General features: G+C 37.8%; 4 protein-coding genes and 1 pseudogene across 7 annotated transcripts; 3 read left to right on the forward strand and 2 right to left on the reverse strand.

The window, feature by feature from the left end:
- On the forward strand, positions 1-4,181 carry LOC149380899 (las1-like family protein). 2 transcript variants are annotated; one of them, XM_089600880.1, is made up of 8 exons: positions 1-248; positions 500-591; positions 744-851; positions 1,241-1,347; positions 1,634-1,689; positions 1,880-2,057; positions 2,559-2,849; positions 3,240-4,181. In XM_089600880.1, the coding sequence occupies exons 1-8, from the start codon at positions 114-116 to the stop codon at positions 4,088-4,090; spliced, it is 1,818 nt and encodes a 605-aa protein (XP_089457006.1). In that variant the 5' UTR covers positions 1-113; the 3' UTR covers positions 4,091-4,181. The 2 variants fall into 2 exon arrangements, with proteins under 2 accessions (XP_089457006.1, XP_089457007.1); XM_089600881.1 differs by having other exon boundaries at positions 115-248; positions 474-591.
- Positions 4,182-11,111: 6,930 nt separating this feature from the next.
- LOC149380900 (uncharacterized) lies at positions 11,112-12,848 on the reverse strand. Of its 3 annotated transcripts, none has more exons than XM_089601079.1 (7): positions 12,725-12,836; positions 12,314-12,369; positions 12,073-12,084; positions 11,842-11,980; positions 11,612-11,740; positions 11,445-11,535; positions 11,112-11,348 (listed from the first exon to the last, which is right to left on the reverse strand). In XM_089601079.1, exons 3-7 carry the CDS (start codon positions 12,078-12,080, stop codon positions 11,191-11,193), a joined length of 525 nt encoding a protein of 174 aa, XP_089457205.1. In that variant the 5' UTR covers positions 12,081-12,084; positions 12,314-12,369; positions 12,725-12,836; the 3' UTR covers positions 11,112-11,190. The 3 variants fall into 3 exon arrangements, with proteins under 3 accessions (XP_089457205.1, XP_089457203.1, XP_089457204.1); XM_089601077.1 differs by having other exon boundaries at positions 12,073-12,210; XM_089601078.1 differs by lacking the exon at positions 12,314-12,369 and having other exon boundaries at positions 12,073-12,210; positions 12,725-12,848.
- Positions 12,849-15,441: 2,593 nt separating this feature from the next.
- LOC149380901 (Chaperone DnaJ-domain superfamily protein) lies at positions 15,442-17,170 on the reverse strand. The gene is made up of 7 exons (XM_089601119.1): positions 16,920-17,170; positions 16,771-16,851; positions 16,376-16,413; positions 16,233-16,312; positions 16,071-16,151; positions 15,864-15,972; positions 15,442-15,790 (listed from the first exon to the last, which is right to left on the reverse strand). Exons 1-7 carry the CDS (start codon positions 17,148-17,150, stop codon positions 15,649-15,651), a joined length of 762 nt encoding a protein of 253 aa, XP_089457245.1. The 5' UTR covers positions 17,151-17,170; the 3' UTR covers positions 15,442-15,648.
- A 292-nt stretch (positions 17,171-17,462) lies between these two features.
- LOC149380902 (pentatricopeptide repeat-containing protein CRR2, chloroplastic pseudogene) lies at positions 17,463-20,569 on the forward strand (annotated as a pseudogene).
- A 971-nt stretch (positions 20,570-21,540) lies between these two features.
- Positions 21,541-22,886, forward strand: LOC149380903 (uncharacterized). Its single transcript, XM_089601167.1, has one exon. It carries the CDS (start codon positions 21,644-21,646, stop codon positions 22,658-22,660), a length of 1,017 nt encoding a protein of 338 aa, XP_089457293.1. The 5' UTR covers positions 21,541-21,643; the 3' UTR covers positions 22,661-22,886.
- The last annotated feature ends 568 nt before the right edge of the window (positions 22,887-23,454 follow it).

Here is a 23,454-nt window from a genome sequence, read left to right on the forward strand (position 1 = left end):
GCTGGTGAATGGGTAGCAAATTCTCCAAAAATATTTCTCGTAGACAATTTATACGAAGTTGCTGGTCTCGCGCGCGCTAGAGAGGGAGAGAGAGATTTATCGTTGCGGCTGGAATGGAAGAGGGGCAGAGGGAATCGTCGTCGGACGGAGTGAAATTGGTTCCATGGATGAGCTGGGACGAGTGGCTCTTCGTCTATCACTCTCTCTTCTCTCACGATCCGCTTTCCGTCGCCTCTGCTCTCACCAGGGTAAAACCCTCAACCCTACTTTTAATCCCACTGCTTTTTATTTTAATTTTTTGAGATTTTATATCGCCACTCCCCAAAAAAAAAAAATATAGAACTTTCATTAGAGCCTAGGGTTTAGCGGCAGGGTTTTAGCACCCAAAAAGCATATCTAAGCCTTTTGATTTTGTTGGAAGTGGTTTCTCGTGTTGAATCAGTTTTTCTATATAAATTGTATACGTAGCGAAGCCTAAAAGGGTTTCGGTGTATAACAGATTTCAACATGGCGGAGCAGAGGATGTATTCCGGTCACGATCGAGATTACAGCTTCGATCATCGAAATTCAGCAAAAGGATCCTCAGATCAGGTACTCACTTACAGTCACTCTTATTTCGAATTTAGAGTGAACCGTATTATATATATATATATATATATATATATATATATATATATATATATATATCTGCATAAGATTTTGGATTGACTGTGTTTTCGCTTGTGTTCTTGTCGAAATTGTAGGAATGGTCGGTCTATCGATGCTGCTGATGGAAACCAAGCTAGTGATATTTCGGATGCTTTGCTTTCGGAAGAAATGCTTGCGATGTTGTATTGCATGGCAATCGTGAGGTGAGAGAGATATATCCTTTGTGAATTTTGGTTTGTTTTGTTCGTAAGAAAAGAAAAGGATTTATGTTTCATGTGAGATCATTTATTTATTTTATTTACCAATTAATCAGTTATTCTTAAGTTAGTGGTACGGGTTATTAAAACTCTGTATGTTTGTGGGTTCGCTCGAGCTAGTTGTAAGAAATATTGACATCCTGTATTTTTCAAATTGTAATTGGTTTTAGATGTTAGAATAAAAAGATTAAGTTGCCTGCAATTTCCACGTAAGAATATAGTAATTTTCTTGCTTGCTTGTGTTTTTTTTATAAATGTTTATTTTATTTATTTTAAATTTTATCGTACGTTTGACGATTATCCATGGATAAAGTAAACTGGTTCAAATTTTGAAGGCTCGTGAATGGTGTCGTTGAGAAGACACGCATGCAACATAAGGTTTCGATAGCCGTGGCTGCCGATGCAATTGGTTTGCCTCGTATGCTAATTGATATTCGTCACGGTATGAGTCTTTGCAATCGCTTTTCATTCCTCTGTTTCTATTTCTCTTACTGATTAGTGACTGTAAGTAGATTATTCCAGTGCCAATTTAACATGCACCGGTGCTATTCTTTTAGCATTTGAATTCTTTTGAAACCTCCATTGTTTGATCTTGTAGTAGTATTTGTATGCGTGTGGTAGATTCCATGACTAAAAGGCTTGTAACTTCCTTCCTCGCATCGACATTTTTTCTTCTTCTTTCAGTTTTAAATTCTCGTTTAATAGATTCTTTCGTTGTTTGTTTTTAGAGGGATCTCATCGCGATCTTCCTACACTTCAGGTAGTTCGCAGCGCGGCAGCTAAGGTATGTCTCACTCGGAAATGAAAAAATTTAAAATTTATTCGTGGGTCTATGCTCAGAGATATCAGTAGATTCCCATATTTTTTTAAAACAGTAGGGCTCAAGGAAAAAAAAACCTTTTTTTTTGTAATTAAAGTAATTTAACTGGTCATCGTAAACTGATTTTTAATGTCATATGTGGTAATGATTTCAGGCAATTGATTGGTTGCTTTCTTACTACTGGGAGCCTCAGAGGAAAGCCATTCCATTCCTAGGTGACAGTATCACCAAGATCAGAAAGAGAATCGAGTCTAAACTTCAGGAGTTGGTCTTATGCTTAAACTCTAAAGAGATTTCTCAACCTTCATCACCATCGCCGTTAAAGGGGAAACGTAAGTACAACCGTATTTTTCTTTTTTTGCATACTGCTAAAGAGGAGTGTATTATCTAGAATTAGCCTAACACGATAAAGTCTGTATGTATACCAAAGCTTGGTGTTCAGTTTTAGTCTCGGTTGTAACATTGGCCTTGCTGATTGAGGTTATAGTAATTTGTCCCATCCTAATGAAATGGTAGTTATCGACTGCGAAACAACTCATCTCAACCAAGGTCAAATCTGTTTGAATCCATCTTTTTCAAAGAAACTGCAATATGTTTCTGTGACATTGGCCTTGCATGGTCTGATATTTTTTTTTCGTTTCATTTTTAGATTTCGCACTATGCTACGTTGCATGAGATGCAAATATGTTTTGGTGCCAAAATCAACTCCCTTTTAATTCACGATAATTTTACCAACGTTCATTTGGTCCTTGAACATGATTATCATGAGGAAACTAAGTCATTTCCTTTGATTTTTGTGACAGTGTGCTTATTGAAATACTGAACATTTTCAGGTAACAAGAAACGGACTGCAAAGATTCTAAAAAAGCTTGCTGGGTTGTACTTTTCATGCTCCTCTGAAGTTGTATCAGTCTTGTTGGATTACTTGCTCAAGGCTTTAAATTTACCAAACTCAGTGGGGACTTCTGGAGAGCCCATCTCTGATCCAAGCATCGATTCTTTATTGGAATACTGGAAACCTGTCGTGAAAGCTCTCTTACAAAAGGATGCTGAATTAATTGTTGCTCTTCTTAAAGCAGTTCTCGATATGATTGAGATCCAGGAGGACAATAAGTTTAAAACAGGTACCACTAGAGCTCCAACTATTTTGGTGATGTTTTATCTGTTTCTTTGGCCAATTTTAGGTGTACTATGATCAATGCTGTGCTCTTTAAGGGAGACAAGTACCGGAAGACAAGTATTACAATTGTTATTATTCTTTTATTTTATCTTTGTACTCATGAAGAATCATTCCATGCCATGTTCATGTAACCACTTGAGTTCTGCTGACATTATAAATTTGAACATATTTCTATTGCATATATACTTTTGAACTTTTACTGACAGTCTCATTGTTAATTTTTCCCTTGTTTTTCTGTTCTGAAAGTTTAAAGGAAACGCCTCTCGTTACATTTTTTTATTTTATGATCTCGATGTAGTCTTCAATAGATCATCTTTGTTTTCGAAATTTTCAGGACTACGGAATCTGATGACTTCTGAAGATACGGCAGCTCAACAAGTTGAACAGCTCTCTTCGCTGTTCGCGTGGCTTATAAGAAATGTCAAGCAACAAGTAAAGCCTCGTCGGAGCAACAATTCTGCAGTGGAGACAAAATCTTCCTCCCCGGAAATACCGAAAGCGATTCTGACCCAACTGCTCCGAAAATGTCTCATGAGGTCGTGTCTCGGAAACAAGCTGCTTATGAACTCGACCTTCAATATCGTGCAGCTGATCGGAGGAGAAGACCACCTGATGCCGAAACTGAACAAACTTGCTTCCCTCGTCTCATCTAATTTGGAAATCATCAACTGCACCGAGTTGAAGAATCTCCTCACCCAGCAAGACGAGTCCATGCCTGAAGCCACAAGTAACCTCGAGTTGATCAAATCCCTTCGAGCGAAGAGAAAAGCCCCAGAGACGACGACAGAGGACGAAACAGTCAGTTCGAGAAGATGGGTCGTCACAGAGTCATGGAATTCGTGCCCGATCGGGATGTTGCCCAACTCTGCAGGGTCTTCCGGGTGCCTTCCCGTTCTCGATCTCAAAAATGGTCCAGCCAATATTCAAGGCCCGTCGCCTGAAAGAAACAAATCCAGTTGCGACGGTGAAATAGCAGTCTCTCCTATTTGTGATGTTATGGGGTCAGATAAATCTTGCGTCAAGAAGAGCAAGGTAACGCTCGAAGAGGATTTCGTATTTGAAGGAGGAAAAGATGTCCCATTATGTAGTGGTATAGATGGGAAGCTGATGATAGGTGGGGTTTGGAGTGAAATCAGCGAAGATGATCTTCTTGCTATCAAGTCTTCGATAAGGATACTGGTTTAGTCTCTGCTTGGACTGAAGCGGTACGAATCCCGTTTAAGCTGACGAAATTCGACTGTTTTTGGTTGAAACGTACATTTTTCTTCGATGAAAATGGTGCACCAAAAAGTTTCTACATAGGAACCCCTCCGGATTACTGAAGAAAAGGTGCGCCGAGGATAATTTAGTTAATTAAATTAAATACCTTTCTAGAACTATGTAGGTTAAAGATACCCATCATAATTTTTCGATTATTTTTTATAAATATACTCTCTGGAGCGCAGTTGAGCTCTACAATTTTGAGTATTAACCAGTTATAAATTGCTTTAGCTGTGATTTCTATCTGCTGAAATACAAGTACAGTTTCTTTTCGGTTTAATTGGCTAAACTATCCAAGGGGTTGGAAGGAAGTTAAGGGTTTTTATTTTTTTAACTTAATAAAGTTTTTGTTTTTATTTTGTTTTGTTTTGTTTTGTTTTTTTTTGTTTTTTTTTGTTTTTGTGGGATAAAGCTTTCGACGATGCCTGTGAATTCTCTCCAAGTATTTGTTCCACCACTCATAATGTGTTGAAATTCCCATTCCCTTTGCCCGTGGAATCAGGAATATTAGCAACGCGATCCTATTTGATTCCAATATAACATTTTAGATCAGGTTTTTTGTTTAACAATAATCCTTTATATTAACAGAGGCTAAAAGCCATTTTGCATGATTATTATCTTCCTTTTTTTCCATAACTTCAGTCACATTTGCTGATATTAATACTTGTAGATATTATCTATATAACCCGAGTTTCAAAATATGTTCATACCCAAGTCGATCACAATAATCTCTCTTGTAAATGAACTGTTAATTGTTAAATTATCGTTGTGTTTTATTTACACTTACAAAGTAGCATTTAATAGACATCGTAGTTTACTTTTTGTAAGATTTAGTTATGTAAAAATTTCGTAATCGTAACATATGGCAATATTCAAATGTAAGATTTAATTTTTGTAAGAATTATGTAAGATTTACTTTTCAGTTTGTTGTGTCTAGGTCAGAAGCATATATAGGGATATTCAAATGTTTACATGGCCTTAGCCAAAACCAACAACGAAGCCAAATTGTGCACTTCTAATATACATTATACATATAAAATATACGTCAAAAATACGAATAAAAATTACGAACTATATCAGGTGTGTTTTTTGTTTTGTTTTTTTTTTTTGTATTTCTTTTTCGTTAATATATTTTATATTTTCCCGAGGAACTTTATCTAGTATCCACGATCTTAAGTAAGACACCCATTTTTAATTTTTAATTTTATTTACATTTATATAATTTTTTTTTTCTCTGTATTAATAGCTGGAGGCGTTCTATCAGAAAATGGGCACCCATTTTTAGTTGAAACGGATAGGGATAGAATATAGTGAAGGTCTGGAACAGTTGAGAAAACAAGCCTAGTGTCTCATGATTTAAGGATAGGGTAAGTAAGTGCTTACAAGTTAAAACAATGATGTATTAATATTTAAATATTGAGTGACGCGTCCGAAGCATGTAGTCATGGCTTGTTTTAGTTTAGATAAACGAAAATTATAATAATTTAGTTAAGAAAAAAAAAGGTTTACCTGCCTCACTGTCCTTCATTTCAAGACCTAGAAAATGGTGATTTGATCGGACGGTAGAGGGAAGCCCAGCAGGGGCGACCTGAGAACACATGAAGAGAAGAGAGTACAACAAAGTGGGGCCCACTAGTATTGTTATTGAACGTTCTCATGTGATCTCAGGCAGACCCTGTTAGACTCCTCTACCAGCATATATATATTTCACATGGAGATGGTTAAAATGAAAGCAATGCAAATGGCTATATATATGAAGCTGTGGTTGCGAGTTGTGATGAAGATCCCTTGGTTGTATAAATAGCAAAGGCTTTGCCATTTGAGAGGCTAATTCAGTACCACGATTTTTATTTTCGTTACGCTTTTGTTGAAATGTAAATTGTACTACATGTACGAGTGCAACTACGTGGTAGGAGAAAATGAGCGCAAATATTGGAGAGAGAGAGTACAGCTTTGTACTTCTTCCCATTTGCCAGCGGTTAGTGGTACTTTTCTTATATTTTTCCTTTAGAATTCGTCACTCTCAAGCCTCAATGATTCAATTCACAATTCAATAATACACAGCGGCTCGGAAAACACAAATTCGAATTTCAAGATGGTATTACGTTTTGTTTCCTTAAGTGATTGAGAACCACAATTTTTTATTTATTTTAATTATAAGTCAGTAAAATAAAATTCATTCAATTTTCGGTTAAAAAAGCCGAAGATACATAATTTGAACGTGTTTTGTCAAAAAATATCAGATCAAATCTAACATTAGATTCTTGTAAGGATATATGGTTAAAGACTATTTATCACAGCTATAAATCATGCTTGATCTGCAAATGATTTCGGATTGATGGGCACTCGAGACAAGTTTCATACCATTACTCTGATGAACTAAGGATGGAGTGATTGTGATAGTTTATGTTGATCATGTAAATGGAATATGTGAGGATAGTTAGTAATGAACATCGTGTAGTAAACAATGATGTGCATTAAATTGAAGAAATATGAAATGTAGAAAATCAGTTCGTCAACTCGTCTCACCATCACCACGTCAGCTCGTCTCACCATCACCACGCCAGCTCGTCTCAGTTCGTCATCTCGTCTCACCATCAGTTCGTCATCTCGTCTCACATCCAGTTCGTCCTCAGTTCGGAATCCACCTCAGCTCACTCCGAACTAACCTCACCATCTTGGAACCAGCCGGTTCCTTGGAACTCTTCTCACTTTGGGAAAAGTGTTGCATTTATTTCTCATTCTATTTCCTATGTCTTGTTCTATGTGTATATTTATTATTCTCTATTTCCTAGAAGTAGTTATTACGCACATTTATTACACTGATCATGTATTTAGTCTAGTCTAATGTATCCACCATATCTATAAATAGGTGATACAATTTCATATCAATAACAAGAAGAATATTTCTCAGATTCGACTCTCTCTCTCTCTCTCTAAATTTCAACATGAAAATTGGTGGTTAAATGGAGATAGTCGATCGAAGTTGAAGAGCCAATAATAGACTTTAGTCCTTCGTCAAATGATTTAGGTTGTCTTCGCCCTCTACTATCGAGTATGAATGATATTATAATCAGTGTTTCTGGATATTCGTAAATTATTGATCTCTTTCATTGTTCCTTTTGGGTCATATTTATATCATTTTTCCTATGACCATTAGAATTAAGTCAAAGGTCGAGTCATACATCGATTTCGTCGCATTTGGGGTTGATTATGTTTCGAACAAGCTATGTAGTATGACCGAGCTCTTGTACGAGTTGAAAGCCTTTGAGGCGCGTACTCAATACGCATCGATTGTTGGGCGAAATAGGAAATTCGGTGGGAAGTTCGAATTGGATATTAGTTGGAATAAAAAAGATTAAAATGAGGCTGAAAAGATTTTAAAAGAGCAAATTTTCCACGGCAGTGGAGGCGGTCATTGGAAGAGATACATCTTATTTCAACACACTAATATGCTAAGAAGTAAATATTGGATTTTTTTTAATTAAACAAATTATTTTTATTTTTATATATGCGTCTATCTTTCTAAAAGCTTATTCTGGGAGTAAATATTTTTATTTTACGATGCGTTGCATGATCAATGATTATTCATGTTTACAACCAAAGATTGAAATTCTGATTGCCGATTTCGTATCGATTGTCCAAAAAATTGAAAATTGCGGTGGTCAATGGAAATTTCGACGGAAATAATGTGGACTCTTGAAAAAATTGTGCCGACGAAAATTACGACGGAAATAATGTCGGATAATTTATAGAAATATATATGTTTTTAAATATGTGTTTATTCAAAATATATAAAAATCAGTTACATATAAATATATTTAACATTTTATTCTTCTTTTTATTCTTGCAATTATACCTATAATTCTAATTTTCTTACATATTATTAAATAAATTGAAAAGCAACTAATTAATTATATGTATATAATAAGGATTAGTTTATTTTTGGTTAGGGATGGCAATTTGACCCGTTACCCGCGTTCCGGCCCGTTACCCGATTTATTCGGGTCGGGTAATACCCGTTCTTTTTGGGTAAACAGGTAATACCCGTTACGATTTTAACGGGTCCGGGTAACGGAATAGTCATCCCGTACCCGGTTACCCGGGACCCGACCCGTTAACTTTTAAATATTTAAAAAGATAATAATTTTTTATATGTTGCAATGAAGATGACCAAATTTACAATGAAGATGATCAATTTGCAATGAAGACTTCTTTTGTATTTTTTATTTATTTATTTTGAATTTTAATGTTTTTTTTATATTGTAGTAACACTTTGATATTTTTCACCTAAATTTTATTATTTTTAAACTTTATATTGTTGATGGATTTTTATTTTATAAACGGGTAAGCGGGTCTACCCGACCCGCTACCCTTTTTTTAAACTGGGTAAACGGGTAACGGGTCTAATATTTTTAACCCGCTTACCCGGCGGGTATCCCCGTTACCCGGCCCGTCTCAAAATCCGGGTAAACGGGTCCGGGTAACGGGTAAAAACTTATAGCCGATACGGGTAACGGAATAGGTGTACCCGGCTTTACCCGTACCCGTTGCCATCCCTATTTTTGGTATGTTATACACGTATGGCCTATATTTAGCATACGGGATAATGACACATATATACCTTTGTGTTTTAGTGAAATGTCGAGTTTAACTTTTGATTTTCAAAAATATCGAGTTCATACATTCTGTTTAACTAAAATGACGAAATTTTACCAAAAAATAGACAACGGTGCTACGAATCTTCTTTTTATTTAATTTTTATTGACTTTTCATTGAAGTTAACTATAATATTTATATGTAAACACCAATTATTTTCATTCATTCGCATCGTATATGTAATTTATTTAAAAATCAAAAAATAAACAACAGTATCTTTATCGTGCAAAAAATAGAAAGAGACAAAGGGTTAAAAATCAATAGTTGATAGTCATCAAAATTACAAATTCGAATAGAAAATCCAAGATTTAGAGTTGCAATTCGAACACGGAATGAAGCCATCTCTTAGGAGTATGAATTTTATTATTAAAGTTCAATTTAAAGCTATTTTTATTTCAAAATTGGGAATTTGGAAGTTAAGTACTGGTTTGGATTTGATTCACATTTTCCTTCTATAAGAGTTAATATCAATGGAAGGGAGATTTGTGACACTGTTATCCGTTTCAGAGTATAATTTTGCCATTTTAGTTAAACAGAATGTATAAACTCGACATTTTTTAAAACCAAATGATAAACTCGACATTTCACTAAAACACATACTATATATGTGTTATTTTCCCTTTAGCGCACACACATTATTTGGGATTTTACTTAAGCCTCTCTCTCTCTGATGTAGGGTTACAATTTTATTTATTTGTTTTCCTCTTTTTTTTTTTTTTTTTTTTAGTCGTCACTTCTTCTTCTTCGCTTTTGAGTTCTGCCTCCCCATGCTTTTTTTTTTTCTTCTTCTTGGACGATACAGTTTTACAGACGAGCGGCGGGAATATCGACGACCGTGGTGATATGACAGAAGATATGTTGATTTTGCAAAAGACTTTATGAAATAAGGTGGTCTTTGGCGAAATCACGACGCTCTGGCGCGGAATCTCATCTTCGAAGTTGAGAGAATATTTTGACGACGAAACGACATAGGCAAATTGACGACAAAACGATGACACATCGACGTAAATTTGTGGTGCAACGAACAACATGTCAGAAATGTGTCAGACTTTCCAAAACAATGCAATTTTGCCGCCATTTTGATGACATTACGTGAAATTTTAAACCCCGTTTACAATGTTAAAAAACAAAACTTGGCTTTTACTTGTAAAGTGCTTGAATAGTTTACTATTTCTTTTACATATAATTAAAGTTTTTATTTATATATTTTAAGTTAATTTACTATATTGGAAAGAGATGTTATATGAAACTCAATATTTTAAATGCCGACGAAATTCGCCGGCGACACCGCTGTCGGAGAATAAATGGCTGACGAAGTACAAATTTTTCGTTTTGTTTGTCGTTTTTCGTTTTGTGTCGTTTTTAGTTTAAGAATTGAAGGTGAGAATGAGATTCAAACCCTAGGCACCTAAGTGGGACGCCCAACATATACCACTGAGTTACGTTTTCATTTGGTTATATTGTGTATAAGTTTAACATAAAATTTATAAATAAAAATTTATACTATCATAAACTTAATATAAAAAAAAAAATTAATAATAAATTTATAAAACATTATAAATTAAATTATAAAAAATATATCACATAAAAACTTAAAAATCTCATCTAGATTTAAGAAATAATATATATATATATATATATATATATATAAATAATACATAGATATATCCACACACACACACACACACACATATATATATATATATATAATATACATACATATATATATATATATATATATATATATATATATATATATATATAAATTTGTATATCGGGTATAAATACGTTATGTGATGTGAGATTGAAATTTTCAAATTGTGGGTATTGAAATATTAGATATTGATTGATGTAAAAACAATTACGTATTGAAGATTATAAAATATAGTTGCCATAAATCTTAAGTTTAAAAATTAAAAGATATATTATCATGTATCATGTGTATATATACTAACAACAATATTTCCGTTCGGTTTTCCATCGACATGTTGGTTTTCCATCAAAAACGGCATTTCATTTGCCATTTTTCACATTTTTTCTGTTAAGTTTTCCGTCGGCATGTCGAATTTCCGTAAATCAAGAGGCTCGAAACGGCATTAAAAACGGCATTTCGAACCCTGCTGAAATTATCCTAGCCTGCTTCTAAATTTTTTATTTTTTTATTTTTTTATTTTTTTACTGTGTATATGCCATAACATATTCAAATTACAAATCTAAAATGTTTATGGACAAATCGAACTGATCATGTTAAAGCATATGATATATTCATGATTTCTTAAATTTAGAATAAAAAATAAACTAATTTGCATAAACATAAATATCAACGTAGCAACTTAAAACACCTAAAGCCAATAATGTCACAGGTTTTAAGAATCCTTGGACGCAGTTGCAAAGTTTTCACTCTTGTGCAGCAAATATGGAGGGAGGAACGATGGGACGATGAACGAGAGAGCAATACAAAGAATTACGAAAATCCCAACCGTCCAAGGTTTGTGTGGAATCCCCAACAGCAATTCATCACAAACTGTCATCACGGAAACCAGAAAACACACTAAACATTTGCAAAACTCAAACTCGTAAGAGTTACTATGAAAAGGGAAATAAAATAGAGAAACCGTACCTATGTTGTAAAGGACGATCTCTTGCTCTCCAGCATTGGGTACAGCGACAAACCCCTCAGGCTTCACGCTCACCAAAACATACATTTCATCCTGAAGAAAAGAAAAAAAAATCCACAATTATGAAGAAAGACGATACGGAAGTGAGTTTCAACAGCGAATTCGGAACCTCACTGGTTTGGTTCATTCCACCCTCGGTCTTGATAATGATTTTCTCGGTGTTGAGCAATCTTCGGTTCATGCGTAGACCCGTATCAAACACACCCCTCTTCAGCTCCAAGGAAAAGCTAGCGGGTATCTGTCAAACATTCAATCCTTTCTTAAAAGAGTATTTCTAACAGCGAATACCAAGTTAATATAAGAAATTAAGAAGCGGATTTTTAGACGCGAAGTACATACAGAAGCTGGATATGATATCTTTACTTCGTACCAAGTAAGCTGTTTGAACCCCTGAAGCTGGTAAAGACGAGAACCACCTTGAAGAGGTAGTGTCTTGTTCCATAGTTCTTCCCCGACATTCAACACTTTACTGTCCATCCTAGAGACCATAACCCAGCACAAATGAAATTCCGAGTAAGATCAAGGATAAAAGAAACTAACGTTATATATACTGTACACACACAGACTAACATGTTCATGGCGCTGCAAATTTGGCAAGCGAAAAGGGCATAGAAGGCATAGTGAGTAACGAGGACATGCATTTTGAACGATAGGATTGGAAGTGCTCGTCAAATTTCAATCCAAGCATATCAGTTACTTTTTGCAAACCTGCACCAAGATGAGCAGCTTTAAAAACTCGTAAGATTTGCACAAAACTCAAGTCCCCAACAAAGAAGAGCCTCATATCAATTGAACAGTCTATCTAAGGTACCTGAAAACCAGATATTTTGTTTTACGAAGAAGCCTCCGATGTCCTCCTTTCTAAGCCTACGAATTAAACAATTGCTACACATTAACTTCTTGTTGTGGTTGCCTTTTAAATTTGGGAAAAAAAGTGTCCCGGACAGTGTTACTTATCCTCCATAAACGTAAACTTAATCTAGGAAATTTACAATAAAAATATATGCACTGAGAAAACCTTAATTTTGATATTATCGAATATAATTTCATTGTTAAGAAACAGATCATAATGAGGATCTGAGGGTTCACGATGTACAGGGAGCGAATTTGAGAGAGTCACTCGGGCTCAAACGCCTGATTCCGGCGAAATTTGGCGGCTATCAGTCTCCGAGAGGGAGAGAATTACAAAGATGAAATCTGATAATGGGAATCAGAGAAGAACCTGATATTTCCGGCGAGTTCCGGCGACACAAATACGGGATTGATACTGGTGATTTCACTCACCCGATCGAGCTATAGTTATTTTTGCTGTTTATTTCGTTCTATTTTTTTTTTTTAACTCTCAAACCCTTGTCCATAGCAAGGATTAAAATCTCGCGTCTCACCGTCGTCTCATACCGTGGTATCTCGTGTTATTTGATGAACGTTCGGAGTATCTCGTACCGTATGGTATACCGCATTTCGCGGGATATACCGTCCAGAAATGGATATTCCGTGAGATATTTGAACAATTTTTAATTAGGATTTTGTATAAATTTAGGATACACAAAAAATTAAATTTTAAACTAAAGTTTTCAACATTCCACACATAAAATTCTAAATGGAGTACCAATCAATACACATGTAATAGAGAGTTCACAATCATTGTCGCAACTCGTTGGTAGAGTGTCGGGGGCCCTGAAATGTATGAGGTTGTTGATCTTGCATCAGACAATACTCGTACCAAGTCATCATGTGAGCAAATGTGGTTAGATAAGTCTTCACGTGACGATTGTAGTTATACTGATCTAATGTAACATAAATGGAGTATTTTTCAAAACCTGGTCGGTAATGAATACGAGGTTGGACATCATGTGGATTGTAAAAATCCCTTAAGATGGGGGGAGAGACGGGGATGACGGGGATATGCATGGGCACAGGGACTATCATCGGATACTCAGGATAAGTGTAAGACCAACCATGCGGCTCTATTGGATGCGAGGATTTTGAGTCCTCCGGTGTAATCGAGAACCCACCGAAAAACTGTGACAATTGATCAACGTCTTTGCTAGTAGAAGAGAATGACATTGCATCAGACAAACCCCCGTACGTGTTGCCTCCATATCCTGACTAAAAAAAGGCTGGATTCATGCGGTCGTATTCATCGTCCGTTTTTGGTACGCTATATCCACCACTGCCGCCGAATTGAGGATCGTATCCACCACCACTGTTGTATTGCCCGTCACGTTCTTCACCATGTCCACAATCACCACCACCACCATCGCCACCTATGATTATAATAAAAACGGAATTAGAAAATAAAAAACTTGTTTGATTAAATTATGAGAGCAATCTTACCTGCGTTATCATCCGAGGCATGCCCAGTATCATCTGAAGAACTTGAAACGTCTTGAGTCTCTCGATGGGAGGGAGAGGGGGCAGACGTTTTCGTTCAAAACTTGGTTGACATAAACTCCAAGATTTGCAGCCTCTTCAGCAATGTGCATATCCGGGTTCTGATTTTCGTCATCTAGGTGAACAGGATCAATCCAGTTAAGCATCCATCATCTCCTTCATTTTGGGCTCCTGACCTTTCAAAAGCCCGTTCGATGATGTCCAAAGGATCTAAAGGCACCACTGAATTATCGAACTTGTACTTCATGTCTCTCATGTTCAGCTTCATGTTGTAACTGCAAAATACAAGTTTCTCAGACCTCTTGTATGCTACGCGGTTCCGCTGCTTCGTATGCATTAATGCAAACGTGCTCCAATTCCTTTCGCATGCTGATGAAGACGCGGTTTGGGAAAGGATTCGCATAGCTAATTTTTGCAATGTCGGAGTAGCATTTCCATAAAGCTCCCACCAATTTGCTAAAATACATACACATTATCAACATTAAAATTCGAACTATAAACCATCTTAAATCATTACGTGAAATTATTACCTGCTGCTAGAGTACCTCTCGCTGATATCGCACATTTTTTTTTTTTACAAAAGTCTCCTTTAGCGTCTCGAAATGCTAACAACTGTATATTTGAAAATATAAATTATAAGAAATTAATATCAAAGACGTGTGCATAAATACCAATAATATAAATACCTCGTGTCCTACCCTAGATGAATCATCGTGTGGGTGCAAAACGTCAAAGACCTTTGTCACCGATGCCATGTGTGTACTATCCATATGAACCTCTCTGTTGTACTGTGACTTTGGATTAAGGTAGTAAGCTACATAAAAAAATGGATAATTGTTAATAACTATAATGTCTAAAGTAGTTAACCTCATTGAGCAGATCTTGTGATGGAAGCGGCGAGATTTGCATAGCTTTTTTCTCGTCCGAAGCTGAGGATAAGCTGCGATTTTGGGTGTTTTTTTTTTTCATTTTTTAACTTCAGTCGAACGATAAATTGGGTAAGTCAAAACGCGAGAAACACTGCGAGATATCGCGAGAAACGGACAGCTTTGCGAATTATTAACATCTCGCTCTCGCACCTAGGCGAGAAACGAGAACTCGCGCGAGATACCCCCATCTCGCGCGAGATTTCAATCCTTGGTCCATAGCAGAAAAACCAGAATTAATATATTTTAATATTTTGACCTTCAACTAATCAGGATTTTATACTATAACCCTCTACATTATTTTATACGTTGCTTATATATTTTCATATCTCTATATTCTATATAAGAAATTTCCATTATATATGTTTAATATTTGAAGAGCCTTTTTTTAAAATTATTATTTCATACAATCTTTTTTTGAAATTAAAATAGTTACTTCTAAGTTCTAACAATCAAACCAAATTATTTCCTCAAGTGTTGCTAAATTAAATAAAATAATAATTAAAAAAAGGCTAAATCAAGAAAAAGACACGGGCATAGAGTTTTTAATTCAATCCAACTGATTATTTCTTTTTTCAAATTGGGAAAATATGCGTAAATTTTACAATTTATCATATACAATTTATAGTAGAGGATAGCATAAGAAAGACATATTAATCAAGACGTAACAATTTATCATATTATTTCATATACAAGGCTTTAAAAATAAAATAAAAAATAGAACAATAAACATGAATACACAAGTCTTTCCATCCCTATAGTAAAAAGAAAAAACAAAAAGAGAAGTTTCAGCAGTTTCTATCAGCATTGTTGTACAAATCAATCCTTAAAACCAATCAACAGTTTCAGTTGAAGCTTTGGGTTGTTTCTTTGGCTTCTGGTACCGGTTGTTTTCGTACTTGGCCTTTACAATTAAGCTGTGAAGCATCTCTGCTTCGGGCGAACTATCCCATGGCACGTCCAATATGCTGTGATATCAAGTAAAATTTTTTTGATGATAATATGCACTAATCTGAATGACACGCTAGAACTTCTCATTACCTATAAAGTAACTCCTCTAGAACTATTCTTTGCGAAGGAGTAACATAGTGAATACAACTTCTCGGGCACTGACCCACAGCGATCCGAACTTGGTAATCTTCACCGTGTCCTATCATAAAATAGGATACCAAAACACCATCTATATTGCTGATTGAATAAATGAAAGAAGCCATATGAATTGATCCCAAAAAAAAAAAAAAAAAAAACCTTGAGAAGTTGCTCTTGCGGTTGCAGTTGAAGCAAACGCAAAGGCATGAGAGGCTCTTTCCACACATGAATATGAACACCCTGCATTTGGTCGCAGAGAAATATAAACCTGAGTTTCCTAAAGAACCGAGCCAATGATTTTCACTTCGCTTATCTATCTACCTTTTCCAACACAAAGAGACTCATTGACGAAGATATCATTTGCTTCACATTCCGGGTTATCGAAGGGATCTAAACATTCACTGCAAAGAAAGACCATGTAAGACTATGTATTGGAATCTGGAACTGAAATTTGAATCGTTTACCTTTCAATGATCTCCAGACGACTGTGATCGGATAAGATCTGCATAACTAGACCAAAAATACTATGCATAACTCTCACAATTTTATAGCCACACCCACAGAGAGTAATGTATCAAAAAAAAGTTGCAATTTTGAATTATCAAAATAAAAAACATGGTACTAAAGAGAATAATGAAAATAAACTATTTAGTTGTTATCCTGAAATCAACACAAACACTGGATTGATGTTCCACTTGTGAAAGACCTTATCAAACAAACTAAAAAAATTGTGAATCGAAACGAAAGAGCTAACCATGATAAGGTAAGTTCATTGCACAATCACATAGACACTGAAAATCGACACTTTTGCTAAACCTAAAATGAACATGAGAAAACAAGTAGACGATAACAATTTCACCTGATAAGCCTTAATGACACGTCGAATCATCACATCAGAGCTTTTCCCGGTTCTATTCACATCAGGATGAAACTGCTTGACCTGATAAAAACAATCACAAATTTATCTTGAAAACTCGAACGATGTAAGCGAAAAATAAAAGAGAGTACTTTGGCGCGAAAAGCGGCCTTGAGCTCTGCGGAGGAGCTTTTTGGGTCCGCACCGAGGATCGCGAAAGCCGATGCAGCGTCGGACACGGAAGCTTCGCTCTCGTCGTCGTTGAGCTCACTTCGGAAATCTTTGCTGCGAACTGTGAATCTCATTCTTCCACGGTTCTTGCTGTTTCTAGAGGCGCACAGAAAAACCGGAGGTTTCAAATTGTAGGCGCACAGACTTTCCATCTTCTCTCTCAGCGAGTCCAACTAGACGTATTATTAAGAGATCCTTCCTTTAATTTCGACTAAGATTTTACAAATGTGAGAATTTTTGGCTCTTTTTATTTTTGGGCGTTCGATAAAATTAGTAGAAGAAAAAAAGTGGGGATACGATAAGAAAGATGCTACATTTTGGTGTTTTGTGTTGGTCCCTTTCAAAAAAAAAAAAAAAAAAAAAAGAAAAAGAAATTCAGAGTTTCTCCCTCAAAACGAAAACAACAGGTTCAGAGTATAGTAAGCAAATAGCTCAACTTCCGTTGATACCTTTCTCATGCATAAATGGCTACGTGCCCTATAACCCCAGCTGTTCACAAGTCAGCTTTTAATAACAAACTGAATCAAAATACCTCCCAAACAAGGTCTCATTCTCATAAATGTCGATCAACACCTCCAATGGGCTACTTAAACTCCGAAACATTCTCAATACCAACAAAAGCTGGCATTCGTAACCGCGGTTCTCTAACGAAGAATTCAGTTCCTGAAAATGGGGTTTTGAGAGACATTGCGAGTTTGCTTTATTCCATGGATTTAACAAACCCAGACGAGTCTTCCAAAACCTATGCTTTGATACTTCAGAAATGTCGGAAGATCGGTATTTCCGAGCTCGGTTTTCAAGTTCACGCTCACTTGATCGTTTCGGGGGTGGGTATATGTGAATTCCTCGGTAGTCAATTGCTGGAAATGTACACTAAGATCGGCCACGTCGACGATGCGGGCAAACTGTTCGACAAAATGCCTAATAGAAGTGTTTATAACTGGACTTCGATGATGGAGATGTATTGCAGATTGGGATACCACAAAGAGACAATTGGCTTGTTTTACTCGATGGTTGGTGAAGGAGTCAGACCCGATCACTTCGTCTTCCCAAAGGTTTTTAAGGCTTGTACTGAGTCAAAGGACTACAAGTCGGGACTAGATGTTTACGACCACATGTTGGAAATCGGGTTCGAGGGAAACACTTTCGTGAAGAGGTCTTATCTCGAGATGTTCGTGAAATGTGGGCGAATCAACATCGCTAGACGGTTGTTCGAAGATATCAAATTCAAGGACATCGTGATGTGGAACATCATGGTTTCGGGTTACGCGTCGAAAGGCGATTTTGGCAGAGCCATGAGGTACATCAATGACATGAGACTCGAAGGTGTAACACCCGACCAAGTGACTTGGAATTCGATTATCTCCGGGTATGCTCAGCATGGGAAACTGAAGGAGGCTTTGGAATATCTGCATGAACAGAGCAACAAAGATGACTTCAGACCGAACGTGGTGTCATGGACCACGGTGATATCGGGACTTGAGAAAAACGGCTGTCCCGCCGAGGCACTGAATTTGTTTCGGAAAATGGTCGAGAGAGGAGTGACACCAAACTCGTTTACGATATCGAGCGTGGTTTCGTCTTGTACGAACCTGTCTTCTTCCCAATCGGGAAGAGAAGTACACGGGTATTCCATAAAGAGAGACGAGCTTGACTCGAACCAGCTAGTGAGAAACGCTTTAATCAAATTCTACGCGAAATGCTGGTCCTTAAAAGCCGCAACACGAATATTTAGAGATATCAAAGGAAAGGACTTGATATCGTGGAATTCAATGCTATCCGGTTACGCAATCAAAGGCTGTTATGAAGAAGCCATCGAGCTGCTCAACGAGATGAAGACTTTGGGAGTCAAAACCGACACAGTTACATGGAACGGACTGATTGCAGGTTTCACCCAAAAAGGAGACACGAAATCGGCTCTCGACTTTCTGTTACGAATGTGCAAAGAAGAAGACGTGAAGCCGAATTCGATCTCCATATTGTCGGCTCTATCTGCTTGCGCCCGCATGAACGATTTGAGATTAGGGAAGGAGATTCACGGGTATGTAATAAGGCGCCGAATCAACCAGTCCGACGGAGTCGGAAGCGCTCTCATTTCGATGTACTCGAGATGCGAATCGCTCGACCTCGCTCACTCAGTCTTCAAAGAAATCTCGAGAAAAGACGTCGTGACGTGGAATTCGATCATCGCGGCGTGCGCTCAAAGCGGCCGCGGCGTGGCTGCTCTGGATCTCCTGAGAGAAATGAGCCTCGCCGGAGTAAACCCCGACAGTGTTACGATTATCTCGGTCCTCCGAGCCTGTTCGAGGCTCGCGGCTCTACGCCAAGGCAAAGAGATTCACGGGTTCGTGACGAGGAACGGTTTGGACAGCGGCGGTAATTTCGTGCAGAATGCGGTCGTGGACATGTACGGGCGGAGCGGGTCGATCCGGGCGAGCCGCCGGGCTTTCGACTCGATGCCCGACAGAGACCTCGTCACGTGGAACGTGATGATCTCGATGTACGGAATGCACGGGTTCGGGTCCGAAGCAATCGAGCTCTTCCGAGAGATCCCGAGGCTGCAGCCGAACCACGTGACTTTCACGAACCTCATATCGGCATGCGCTCACTCGGGCCTCGTCGAGCAAGGACTCGAGTTCTTCGACTCGATGAGGGAAGAGCACTCGATGGAGCCGGAGATGGAGCAATACGCCGCGGTCGTCGATCTCCTGGCCCGATCGGGACGGTTCGACGAGTCGTTGGAGTTCATCGAGCGAATGCCCTTCGAGCCAAACGCCGCGGTTTGGGGCTCGTTGCTAGGAGCCTGCAGAATCCACTCGAATCCCGAGATCGCCGAGCGCGCAGCGAGACGGCTCTTCGAGCTCGAGCCGCAGTGCTCGGGAAACTACATCCTCTTGGCCAACATCTACGCCTCGGGCGGGAGATGGGAAGAAGCGAAGGAGGTTCGCGGGGTGATGAGGCAACGGGGAGTGAGGAAATCGCCCGGGTGTAGCTGGATCGAGGTGAAGAGGGAGGTGCACAGCTTCATCGCGGGAGAGGCTTCGTCGCATCCCTCGGTGGCTTCGAAGGTGGAGAGCGTGTACGCGGCGATGAAGGAGTCGGGCCACGTTCCCGAGACGAGGTTCGTGCTCAAGAACGTGGGCGAGGACGAGAGGGAGTCGAGTCTGTGCGGCCACAGCGAGAAGCTCGCAATGGCGTTCGGGCTGATCAGCACGCCGCCGCGGACGCCTCTCAGGATAATAAAGAATCTGAGGATCTGCGGAGACTGTCACGCCGCGGCCAAGTTCATATCGAGGGCCGAGGAGAGGGACATCGTGATGAGGGACAACTACAGATTCCACCATTTCAACGCTGGCGTCTGTTCTTGCGGGGATTATTGGTGATTCCCACCAAAAATGGTTTTGTAAATTGAGCTGTGCTCTTACCTTCAGTAATGTGTTCTTGTGCTATTTGTGCACATACTATTGTTGTTATTACTAAAGGAATTTTGTTTGATATTTTGACTTGGGCCTTGAGTTGGTTTTGGACTTGAAATATGAGCTTTATGGGTCACACTTGCTAATTTTGTTAGTGGGGGTAATTTCTTTTTTCTTGATTAAAAGAAAAAAGTTATATTAGTCCATATTTCATAAAATATATTTTATGCTTTATCAAATTGCTCCGAGAGGATAAGCATGTTAAAAGTAGAGGAACAAAAGGTAGTATTTTCTATATGGTTAAGTAAAGCGCCAAATTGCATAAATGAAGAACAAAACAATATGGTCGTACATATTCAAAAGAAATAAAGTAGCATTGGATACCTTAGGATGATAAATTTTTAACCATTAATAATTCACGTTCTTTTGTCCTATGACAAAGTTTGCTAATAATTTCACGCGATATTTAGGAGAACTAGGTGTCGTATTTATTTATATCAACTACAGTAATTCTACAGAGTTGTATTGTATATAAATATCGTACTACTTGGTAAATTTTGTTTCTACTTGCTCTTGGTCATTGTCACGGGTCTTCCAATAACAAAAAAAAAAAAAAAAAAAAAAAAAAAAACTGTTCATTTAAAAATCTATTTGCATGTGATCCTATTTCGAGTGATATGATTCTCCTGGAGTGGTGATAGTCTAGGATAAAATTTAATGTTTTCGCAAATAAATAAAAATTGTAATTTGCTTGGAATGGCATGCCTTGCTTGAGTCTCACGTGACTTAGAATTTTAAGAAGAAAAAAAAAACAATTAGTTCTAAGAATCTTGGACCAATAATATTACGATATATTATAACTTTCAAAAGACAAGAAGATTTTGCGCCTATCGCTCCCTGGAATTGTGAAAGCACATATATAAACTATTCAATAAAAATAAAATAATGATAATGAAGACCTTTAGTAGTAAATAATTGAGCTGCTGATTTGGCCGCCACTTAAATTGCAGATAAGAAAGTGATACCAACAAAGAATTGCTCATCCCTTTTTTTACTTGTAAATGTTGTCCAAGTTTTAGTGATGACAATAATTAAAAAGCAAAAACGCGTTCTTAAGCCTTTTAAGGTCTTCATATATAGAGGGGTTACCAAAGAAAGAGCTCTCTAAAACCAAATTAGATCACATAGTTTTTTTTCTTCATATCTCAAAATCTCTTATTCGTGATATAATGGAAACCCCAAACGATGTTTGCTATCTTAGCGCAGCCACGAGCCCGAGAAGTATTTGCAGCCTAGAAGACAGCCTCAACTTCTATAGTGCACCAACAAGTCCCATACCCGAAGCATCAAACACTTTGTTTGGTCTTAAAACCGAGCCAGCAACGCCAATAACTAGAAAATTCGATCACGATTTCGCGTTCGGGACAAGCCTAGAGGCCTACGAAGTCAAAGAGAAACAAGAGCGTTTCCGTGGACAGTCCGGCGTGGAATCTAAGCCGGTCATGGCCTATGATGATGAGCTCTTTTGTGATGGGAGAGTTGTTCCTTTGGACCCTCCGCCCGGTTTCCGTGGCGAGCCAAGGTCCCCACGTTCGGTCCTCAGACGGCCCATCGCTCGGCAGTGCTTGTGGAACGACGATTTCGACCCTTTTGTGGTGGCTCTCGAAACGGTTAGGGAGGGAAAAACTAGTAGGCGGGCCCGGTCGTTGTCCCCTCAACGGGCCGAGACTTGTGGATACCGTCGTACGAGTTTGCTTCAAGATAAGCCGAGTGAGTCGGTTTCCGCGAGATGGGCTAGTCCAAGAAATATGTGGGAAGAAGACATGAAAAAAAGTCCCATTAGTGAGAAACACCGCATGATATTGGGTGAGCCAAGAGGAGTTGTGTTCGCTAGACGAGTGAGGCGCGTGAAGCTGAGCCAGGCAAGGCTCGATGAAGCCGTAGAGCCGCTGGCCAAAAGGCCCAAAGAAAATTTAAGGGAGAAGATTATGAGGCTCTTGTTTAGGCTTCCATTCAGTGGTGGGAAAGAAAGTGGGAGTGATGAAGATAGGGACAGCAACAAACTAAAGCATCAAAATTCGGACTCGTGGAAGCGAACATTTCTTAGAAGAATGGGATTTCGGCCCATTGAACAAGACCAATACAACAGAGATAAACGGTTATTGCCACAATTTAGCAAGATGACTCTTATTCAGTGTAGGCATAGGCTCTCACTTTGCGCGGGCTATGGAGAAAAGTACGAGTAGTTCAGACGTCCCAACTTCAAGGGTCTCAAAACTTACTTATGTTGTAATTGGTGCTTGGTTAGTTGGCCTCGTGTGACGACATATAGACATATATCTTTATTGTAGCAAGGACAATGTGGTGAATTGTATAAATATTAATACACTCTAGTTTTACTGGATAAATTTGAAAAAGTATGATAAATAACACATAAATTTGATTTCTATCCCGTTAATGTCATATATCAAGAAAATATATTATGGCTTATTAGACTAACACTTTATTGTTTAAGTACTAATACTTGTGTCTAGAGACGTAGTCTCACTATGACACAACATTCACATCAAATAATTGTGTTTTTGAGAACCTCCCCTCGGGGAAGATGATTGACAATGTTAAGAAAAGTGGAGAATTGTACTACCTCAACTCCGAAGAAAGCTAGAGTAAACAAAGTCAGATACTTAAGTGTTCATATTTCTTATCTTTAGGAGATGAAATAATATTGTGGCATATTCGATTTGATCACCCTAAATTTTGTTATTTAAAATATTTATTTCCAGCGTTTTTAAAAAATGATCATATACAATGCGATATCTATGAGTTAGCAAAACACAAAATGTCATTTTACATATGTCTTCCAAACTTTTTTTTCCTTACATAGTGATATAGCCTTCTAGAGTAAAGAACATTTTAGGACATGTTAGTGTATGACATTATATTTTATGGTCCAATAGACATATAACAATATTTACGTTTATGGTTTGCCATTTAGCCAACATGTAGTAAATTTTTGGTAAGTAACCATAAATCATTATTT

Source organism: Urtica dioica, chromosome 11, assembly GCF_054948205.1.
Source record: "Urtica dioica subsp. dioica isolate 48M chromosome 11, U.dioica_male_clone48M_v1_H2, whole genome shotgun sequence".
Lineage (NCBI taxonomy): Eukaryota > Viridiplantae > Streptophyta > Magnoliopsida > Rosales > Urticaceae > Urtica > Urtica dioica.